Source organism: Melanaphis sacchari, unplaced genomic scaffold, assembly GCF_002803265.2.
Source record: "Melanaphis sacchari strain LSU unplaced genomic scaffold, SCAv2.0 Contig51_pilon_pilon, whole genome shotgun sequence".
Classification (NCBI taxonomy): domain Eukaryota; kingdom Metazoa; phylum Arthropoda; class Insecta; order Hemiptera; family Aphididae; genus Melanaphis; species Melanaphis sacchari.
In genome coordinates this window covers 1,069,362-1,079,509 of record NW_020271353.1, presented here as the reverse complement: position 1 = coordinate 1,079,509, position 10,148 = coordinate 1,069,362, and the positions used below count along the sequence as shown (strand labels likewise).

The 10,148-nt window shown below is 22.9% G+C and overlaps 1 protein-coding gene and 1 pseudogene across 1 annotated transcript; one reads left to right on the top strand and one right to left on the bottom strand.

The window, feature by feature from the left end:
• Positions 1–3,256, top strand: part of LOC112599459 — a 9,509-nt pseudogene extending 6,253 nt beyond the window's left edge.
• Positions 3,257–6,413: 3,157 nt separating this feature from the next.
• On the bottom strand, positions 6,414–8,647 carry LOC112599458. Its single transcript, XM_025346375.1, has 4 exons — positions 8,564–8,647; positions 8,300–8,449; positions 7,774–7,941; positions 6,414–6,590 (listed from the first exon to the last, which is right to left on the bottom strand). Exons 1-4 carry the CDS (start codon positions 8,645–8,647, stop codon positions 6,414–6,416), a joined length of 579 nt encoding a protein of 192 aa, XP_025202160.1.
• Positions 8,648–10,148: the final 1,501 nt, after the last annotated feature.

Here is a 10,148-nt window from a genome sequence, read left to right as displayed (position 1 = left end):
TGTTTTGAATTTTTATAAATGCAATATTTTTACAATATCTGAATATTTTTTGGAATTACATGAGCATTGTGTGTTTGATAGACTAGCGTATGAGCTATACTCATTTGATATTATAAATACTGTTGTTTAAATTTATACTGATATTGCAATAATAATATAATAATATTTTTTAAATCTAACTATTCTAACCTACATAAATATATATTATTTGTGATAAATATAATATAGTCTATAATATAACGATTTTGAATTACAATATTAGAAGGTCAAAATTAAACCTTAAACATTAAAATCTACGATGAAGTAATTTAACAGGGGTTAGATTCAACGATATTTTAATAAATATTAATTTTCAACTCAAATAACGTTTAATCAATATAATTATTAGGAATTTTATATTATGACTTTAATCTTTAATTATGTCACTGTTATCAACAACTGACGGGAAAATATGATATTGTTGAGTAAGGTAAAATAATCGATATATTTTACAATTAAATATCTGTTACCTACACAACCGGATGATTCGTATTTCTTGAATCATATAACGAGTATGGTTTTCAATATACGTCGCATCAGTCCCTATCAGCATCCCAGATTTTTGTAATTTGAAATTTTACATTGTTGTTTATTTATTAAATATTTTCAACAAATATATTATTTTCTACATGAATTTTTAAAGTATATTCTATAGGTTTTATTGGACATTCTTTTGAAAGAATGAGCAACTATAATTCATAATGCATACTACATTAAATTCAAATTTACTCATAATCGAGATTTAACGAGATCTATTCATCAGTTTTTATTAAGTAATTTAACGTTTTATAAGATAAGTAATTTTGTTAAGGCATTATTTTCGGGTCTCAAAAATACTTATATGCTGATAGATGGTATAAATACTGTAAATATTGAAAAAAAGAAAAAATAATAATATCAAGCACAATGTTATTTATAAACATTTGAAGTTCAAGTGTGGACAAAATTAGATACTCAAATGATTAATAACAATTTTAGTTTTTTTTTTATAATTTAAAAAATATTTCACTTTTATAAATATTATTGGTATTAATAATTCGAAAATTCTGCTCACTGTATAATCTAAGTGATATCTCTCGCCAAAATTCAAGGAAGTCATAAACATATTTCTTTATTTTTAGAGTAGGGATTTTTTAATATTATCTATAAGTAGTTATGTTTAATTTGTATTTTTTATTATTGAATAGTTACTATGCCTACAGTCTACTTAAATAATAAATATATCGCTATCTATTGATGATAGGATTTTGTATTGCATAATGTAAAATATTTTTTCTTTAAAATAACCTTTAATAAGAGTTTCAAATAAGAACAAATTATACAATTATGTTTAGTATCCATATTATTTGATATTTTTTTTTAATATTTATTTGAATGTATATAATTTGTAATGATAGTCACAATGAGCATATGAGCGAAATTATAAAAAGTTGGCTATGGTTGCGTGAGGGGTGGGTGTAACAGCAGTAACAATCGACCTCTGACATTTAAATCATTATTCATTGTCAATTACAATTTATAGTAGATATCATTATCTTTTATAATATGTATGTATGTTTTTCTATAATCACCAATGGCTCAACTTGATGAAAAACAATTCATTAGTATTAATTTATTAAATAAATATCATATTTTACTTTCATTTATTCATTCGCATACTACATATGACAAACTAGGTGGCTGTATATTTTTCGTATTACTTTTAAGTTTAAATCTTTTAAAAACATTCGAATATTCACGTTTTATTAGATTTAAATAATCAATAATGTGATAAAATATATGATATTATCGTTCATAAATTCAATAACGTAAAGTTTAAAAATAAATAACTCAATATACCTTATATTATTTAATAGGTACAAAGAAATAATTATAAACAGGTAACTGCACTTTTTGACATAAGTATAGTTTTAAAATTTTTTGAATTTACATTGTTTTTTTTATTTTATTAAAATTAAATTTTCTTTTTTGTTGTAATTCAAAAGTGAAAACCTTTAACAAATAGTTACTCGAAATCCTCACTGACTATTTATACTAGCATTTCCTAATAAATTATGGTTTAATTTTCATTTATAAAGTTTGATTTTTTTTAAACTATTTATAGACATAATATTATATTTTTGACTTTTTTTATTAATATCCATAACATATTTTTCATTAAGTCAAAAAGTTTGAACATTTATTACAAAGTTCCTTATTAATAGCTCATATTATTGAACTAATTTTTTTTTTTTAAATACGTAAATTAAATTTTTTTATTTTGTATAGTTATTTGCAGTTTTTTAAAAATATTTTAAATATATGTACATCATAATAATGAATTCCTTACCTAACATAGAATAATTTGTGAAAAATGATAAGTAAAAAAAGTAAATTAGGTATTATATCCTGTACTTATAATTACCAAGGAAATATTTACATAGAAATAATTGATATATAATTGTTAATTAATATATTAAAAGAACATTTTTAAATACCAAATAATTTAGTTCTATTTAGTTCATAGCATACAACTTTCGGATCCACTTTATTACTTTTTACGAATAATTATAGTTAATTATAAAAATACATTAAATATTTTTGGCAATATTTAAAGGTAACAGCTCAATCTTGTAAACCCTTTATTATTCTTCCAATTAATATTTGAATATTTAAAATAATTGAAATTTATTTATTTTTATGTTTATATTATAATATGTTTATTTAATACTTTCACTACAGGGAGAATATTATTTCGTATTTGGTAAAATATATCCATGCGAGACGACAAATTTAATTCAATTTAATATGTGTGCTAGTAAAAAGACATCAAATATAACTGAAATGAAATGAAATTTCACATTCTTATTACCTTTTAGACGATACTCTTACTGTAAGTATATATTGAATAAAATTAGTGACATAATAGTATGCCCTGATAAGAAATAGTTTTGATTTTTGATCTCGCATATTTGCTAGGGCATAGATTTCAACTTTTTAAATAAAGTGAAAAACATTTTTTTGGAAATAATGTATTATGTTTTTATAGCTTGATAATAATACTGCATCATGGGATTCAATTGGCGGATGGAAACCAAATTCAATGGTTTACATAACCAATAATTCATGTAGTAGTTTGAAAAAAGTGTTAGGGAAAACATGGTATTTATTGGCTAATGGTTTTAATGCTTCCAAAAGTAGCTGTCCAATCCCATTGGTTATGTATAAAAACAATTAATTTTTAAATTAACTGTAAATTAAAAAAATTCGATGATATTAAAATCAGTGAATTCAAATTAATAATAAGTACTATCTTACAATATTTTCAATGATTTGGCGATAAGGAGATTGAGAGACATGAGACAACGAAGTTGGATTGTTGTTTATTAAGGTTAGTGTGTACCACTTCATATAGTTGGTAGTTGTATTGGATGCATTAATTTATAATCACTAAAAAAAAAAAATTACTTAAATTTTTATACCACATACGTTTATGGGATATACTCAATAGTATAACTACTCTGACTTATCTAAATAACAAAAATTATTTAAAATGTGTAATCTGTATATTATGTTTTAACAATATTTAGTTCAAATTTAATAATAGTGTAAGCTTCGATGGTAAATGTACACATGAGTATTAAGTATCTAAACATTTATTCATTTTAATTTTTTTAATTTTAAATTAGAATGAGTTTCAGTTTATTCATTTTAAAGAATTTTTTTTTTTTTAAATGTAAGTACTCCAATAATTTAATGACTTCTTGAAATTACAATTCATTAGTTCATTAAATCATAGTTAAACTGTGTGTGAGTTTTCATAAATTTTGTAAAAGTTATAATTAAGGAACGGATTTATATGGAATGGGTAATCGAACGTTTTACATCAACTATTCTAATTAAAGCATATTTGAAGTACATAATATTTGAAAACGATAATTACAAACTTTTTGAAGGGTGTCTCTCAAATATTATTTTATTGATTATTTTCAAATCAATAAAGAATGGATTTTTTTCTGGAACATCCTGAAATTTTTTTTTCTACTTCCCCGGTTCGAGAAAATCCCACGTATAATAGTCCATATGAAAAACACTCTGAATGAAGATCTACTTAAACATACCTCGAGCTATGTTTATAGTGTTCGCAAAAGAAATATTAAAACTATTTTATTAATATGTAGTTTATCATTTTTGCAATTTATTTACGTTATAGTACGTAAACGATTATCACTGTAATGACGAATAAAATGAAATTGTGAATAAAAGATCACTCGTAAGAATATTCGGTATAACATTGCGAAAAAAATTGGAAAAGTTTTAAATACCTAACCATCGCTATCTAATAAAAAATAAATACACAAAAAATTATTATTTATGTTTAAAATTATTTGTTATGATATCAATAACAATTGAAAATTGAAATAGGTATATTTTTAGTTTCATGTGATAGAAAATACGAGTGCGTGTATTAGTGTGGTTGAAAGATTTTTTAATTAAAAAGAAATATACAGGTATATTATATATAATAGATTTGCAAATGTTAACTGAATGACACAAATTTAATTACACATTATCAATAATAACATTGATTCTATAATTATTTGAATGCTTATTAGTTATTAGAAATATCAATATAAGGTTGATATTTTTATTATAATCTTGTGTTCTGTAATTTCAAAATTATAAATGAAAGATGTGTTGCACCTATTTCGTAATATAAATTCCGATGTAAATTCTCATATCCAGAAAAAAAATCTCTAAAAAATTATGGACTCAATTTTTTTTTTAACTATACAGCAACATTGTTTTCTTTTAATTGTTCATAAATCGTATGTATTATAATATTGTTATGTTATATTTTATTTTTGGAGGTTAATATTCACATTTCGAGGCTACAAATCAAATTTTTATAGCTGCTCATGCATGTCAATCTACCAAACAGACCATGTCAATATAATTTCAAATAATATTATGATATTATAAGAATATTGCATTTATTAAAACTAGGGATTCAAAACATTTTTAAGAATATAACAAAATCTAATGGAAAAAAAAAAAATTAAAAAAACTTTAATCAAGTAAGTAAGTTATCACATAAAATGTTACCAGATATCAATTTTTTTTTCTCACAGATCATGACATAAATACTTATAACAGTTATCACTGTGTTATCAAATATTTTATTAATATTTTTTTATCACAAATAATATTATTATCAAAGCGTACATTTAAACTACTTGTTCAATAAAAATAATATTCTGTTTTACAATCGAACCAGATCCCACTTAGAATCTAACCCATTAAAATATGTACATAATTCTAAATTACATGACAACACACGACAAACGTGCATAAAACCCGAAAATGTCACTGAAAATGCAATTAACTAACACCCGTTTTTCGGTATAAATTGAATGTTTTTGTGATATATGGTTAGGTTAAAAGAAAAGAATCTTTTTATTTTTACAAAAGTGTTTCATCTCTCATAGTTACTGTCATATTATTAACAGGCTCAATGTGGCGTTGCTTGTGCTGCTATACATATTACATAATACATGGTGTACCGGTAAGGATTTCTTTCGCCATTAGGACGTACATGCAGAACATGAACGTCTCATATGGTCTGCAGGTATGCTTTATTGGACGCTCATATTTTACAATTAAAGTATGAAAACCGAAAAAGTCCAAATTTATTAAATCGACTTTAATGAAAGCTACCGGTAAGTGTCAGAATTTCAGTTTTTTGCTGATTCATTTTGGTGAGTTCTAATACATACTAATTAATTCGGTCAGATTTATTGTAGTTCTGCAGGCTTTTACAAACGTAATATTGTGCATTTCAAGATAAGCCATTTCCTATGGTAAAAATCTAAAGTACTAAAGTATAGCAAGTATAAACACTATGCTTTAATGTTACGAAAAATTTAATAAAAAAAAATTGATTTATGCAGCTATTGATATTTGACGGTAGTCAACTATTCTGTAATAAATAATATTTTTGATAACTAAAAAATGAAGTTGAAAGCTAATGAAGAATTTAAGCAAATCTTTAAACGTATCATCATTATAGTGTTTATTTAAATAATATTATTTTCATGATTTTTTTCAAATCATTTATATTGTTTGTTTGCATTTTTTTGCTCTTTAATAATAAAACCACTACTCAATAATTATTTGCTTATAGGTTATTTATTATTCTGGGGACTCCGCGTCTATCCCTATATTATTAAAAATTGATGTTAGATGTCTAATATGAATCCAAATCCATTTAATATATTATGATAAATATTAACTTATCTATGATATCAGAAAATGATCACAATATTAAAATACTAATGGACATTATAATTTTATCATAACAATGACATAACATATTATTATTTTGTAAAATTGAATTAAATCGGTTTTTCCCACGGTCTTAAAACACTCAATTCGGCGATAGCACAACCAACTACTTTTTCATTTATTGTTTTTATCTTGGTAGTTATTTTATATTTTCCGTAAAAAAAAACCTTGGGAAAATTATTATCTTCAAATTTCTGCATATCAAAACCAGTAATTGTATATGTTCCCTGAAACATTCAAAAATATTTTATAACTATATTTTTATTACAACAAGATATTTAAAACTTGATAAGAAATATTTAAGATTTCTATCACTCCTATTAAAATGACCCCAACATTTGTTTACATAATTTCACATTCTTCAGTTATTTTTAAATATTTTATCATTTCATCATTCATACGTTTTCAAAACATGTTGCAGTACTTAAGCAAAAACAGCTATTTTTCAGAATATTTTCAAGATATTTACTTTTAATTACAAACAAACTATAATAATTAAATGATTGTAAGCAATTGTTGAATCTGCGATAGATAAATGTGTAGACAAAACAAATTCAAGTTGTTACAGGAAAAAATCCAGTATATAATGATTTGAAAAAAATCGATGAAATAATAATTGACAGATATTCTCTAAAAATTTGTAATTATCGGATTCATATATAACACGCTTCAAATATGCTTTAATTACAACGGTTGATGTAGAACATTCGATTAGCTGTTCTGTATAAATCTGTTCTGTAATTATAACTACTACATAATCGATGAAAGCACACATACGTATTTAATTTAATTTTGTAAACTAATGAGTTGTAATTTCATCAAAATTGTTAAGCTATTGGAGTAATTAAATTTTGAAAAAAATTACTTTAAAATTAATTTTATTAAACTCATACACAATTTTAATTTTACAAAATTAATATAAATTTATAAATGTATAGGTATAGATATGTACTCAATTCTTATGTATACACTTACCACATACAACATAGCGTACAGATTTCATGTTATAAATGCATATTAATATTTCTTTCTTCTCTATATTTTTTATGATTTATATAATCTAAGATAATTTTACTGTTTGATATATTGTATTAATGTATTTAGTATTAAAAGTGAAGTTTATATTTTATTAGCAACCAAATTAACAAACTTTAATTGTACATTAATGCAATTAGTTAAAACTTTAAATAAAAATTGGTGCTGTCTTACATTGTACAACACAAAACTGTTCTTTGGGTTCTTCAATTTTTTCAATCCATTTTTTTCTCTATAGTCTTTGTGAATACTTATTGAGAAATCATTGAAAATATTGTATTATAATACTTGTGTTAGTATTAATTTACTGATTACTATTTCATCAAATTTGTTTAATTTATAGTTTTTATACAAAATTAATATTTTATACGTTACCGGTAGAATAGGACAGCTAATTTTATGAATTTTTAAAGTATTTAGCAATAAAGACCATGAATTTCCTAAGAGGTGTTTAAAAGAACTACATGCATTGTTTTTTATGTAAACCATTGCATTTGGTTTCCAACCTCCAATAGAACTCCATGAAGCCATGTTAAAATCAAACTAAAAAAAGCACAAATCATTATTTTAGGTATTATTCAATTAATTTATTTAGGTAAAACTCAAGTAAAAATTGAATGGTTTTTAACATCAGTCATTAAGTCAAAAACTGAAACTTAGCAAATATGTGAAATCAAAATCTATTAAAATTTTTATCAGGGCTTAAAAACTCTAATTACAACTTAATAATTTTATTAAAATTTAATAAAGTTTTTTAAATTTAATTCTACTTATAAATTATATAATCGATTGCTGAGTTCGTAAAAATACATTTTTCACTTAAACTCGAACTAAAAGCTAATCAAGTACCTAGATAAATAATCAACTGCAATATCACTTATTTAATTCAATATTTACTTACTCTATAAGTATCATCAAAAGGTGATAATGCTGTTAAATTTCCTTTCATTTCAGTTATGTTTGATGCCTTTTTATTAGTATATATATTAAATTGAAATAAATTTGTTGAATTGCAAGAATACACTTTCTCAAATACTATACGATATTCTCCCTACATTAAGAGTTATAAATGCACATCAATAAAATAAAAATAAATTATAATTCATAATCGTGTTCATAGAAAATATAGAATATATTTTATTAAACAATCTGATTATGTACTCACCACTGGTAAGTTGGGCATAAAGTTGGTAATTGAATTAGATAAAGAAAAAAATTTAATAAGAACAAACACTTTCATAGTTACCATTTTGTTTTATGATACCTACGTCTTTTATACAGTGAAATAGTACATTGAGTTACAAAAAAAAATTAAAATGAGTTAAAATGTTTAACTATACAAATATTAATTGTAGGAATGATAAAGGATTGACAAGCTTGAACTGTTACATCTAAATATTACCGGAAATATCTAATTTATTCAAATATATAATTAAAATTATTCATAAAAGTAATTAAGTAGATCCGAAAATGGTACATTTGCAAATGTTAACTGAATGCAACTAAATTGTTTGGTATTTATACATTTTTATTTTAATACAATATTTCTATAGAAATTATTTCGATGTAAATATTTCCTGGATAATTATACGTACACAATACGTACAGATAATATGTTTTTTTTACTTATTATTTATTTTCAAATTTTACCTAAAATTATAGTATATTATTTTAATGAATGTATTAAAATTTAACATACCTTTAATAGTGACATAATCGATACCTTATTTAAAGTATTGTGGTATTTACCTAACTACTTTGATCAAAGTATTTTATTATTTTTTCATTGGATTTAATAATATTCTTGAAAATGTTTTGAATTTTTATAAATGCAATATTTTTACAATATCTGAATATTTTTTGGAATTACATGAGCATTGTGTGTTTGATAGAATGGTGTATGAACTATATACATTTGATATTATAAATACTGTTGTTTCAATTTATACTGATATTGCAATAATAATTTAATAATATTTTTTAAATCTAACTATTCTAACCTACATAATTTTATATTATTTGTAATAAATATATATTCTACAATATAACGATTTTGAATTACAATATTAGAAGGTCAAAATTAATCCTTAAACATTAAAATCTACAATGAAGTAATTTAACACGGGTTAGATTCAACGATATTTTAATAAACATTAATTATCAACTCAAATAATATTTAATCAATATAATTATTAGAAATTTTATATTATGACCTTAATCTTTAATTATATTGCAGTTACCAACAACTGACGGGAATATGATATTGTTGAGTAAGGTAAAATAATCGATATATTTTACAATTAAATATCTGTTACCTACACAACCGGATGATTCGTATTTCTTGAATCATATAACGAGTATGGTTTTCAATATACGTCGCATCAGTAGACTTTCGTATAAACAGAAAGAATAAAAACCATATATCCCAAAAACATTCAATTTATACGGAAAAATTGATGTTAGTTAATGACATTTTCAGTGACATTTTTGAGTTTTATGCACGTGTAATGTCATGAATTTTAGAATTAATTTTGTGTCATTTTGTTAATATTTGCAAATCCATTATACTTATACCTGTATATTTCTTTTTAATTACTAAATCTTTAAATCGCATTCATACACGCACTTGTTATTATCTTTAAAAGATGGAAATGTTCGGAATCGCCATGATAAAAACCATACAAATATGATGAAATCTGAAAAAATAAAAATAACATAAATAAAATTTATTAAAGCTATATTTTATAATT

Bases quoted from the DNA above. Each gene is read 5' to 3' on its own strand.
- LOC112599458 (XM_025346375.1), bottom strand. From the start codon at position 8,647: ATGGTAACTATGAAAGTGTTTGTTCTTATTAAATTTTTTTCTTTATCT. The intron at 8,450-8,563 runs GTGAGTACATAA...CTCTTAATGTAG, and splicing joins TTATGCCCAACTTACCAGTG to GGAGAATATCGTATAGTATT. The intron at 7,942-8,299 runs GTAAGTAAATAT...TGCTTTTTTTAG, and splicing joins CTTTTGATGATACTTATAGA to TTTGATTTTAACATGGCTTC.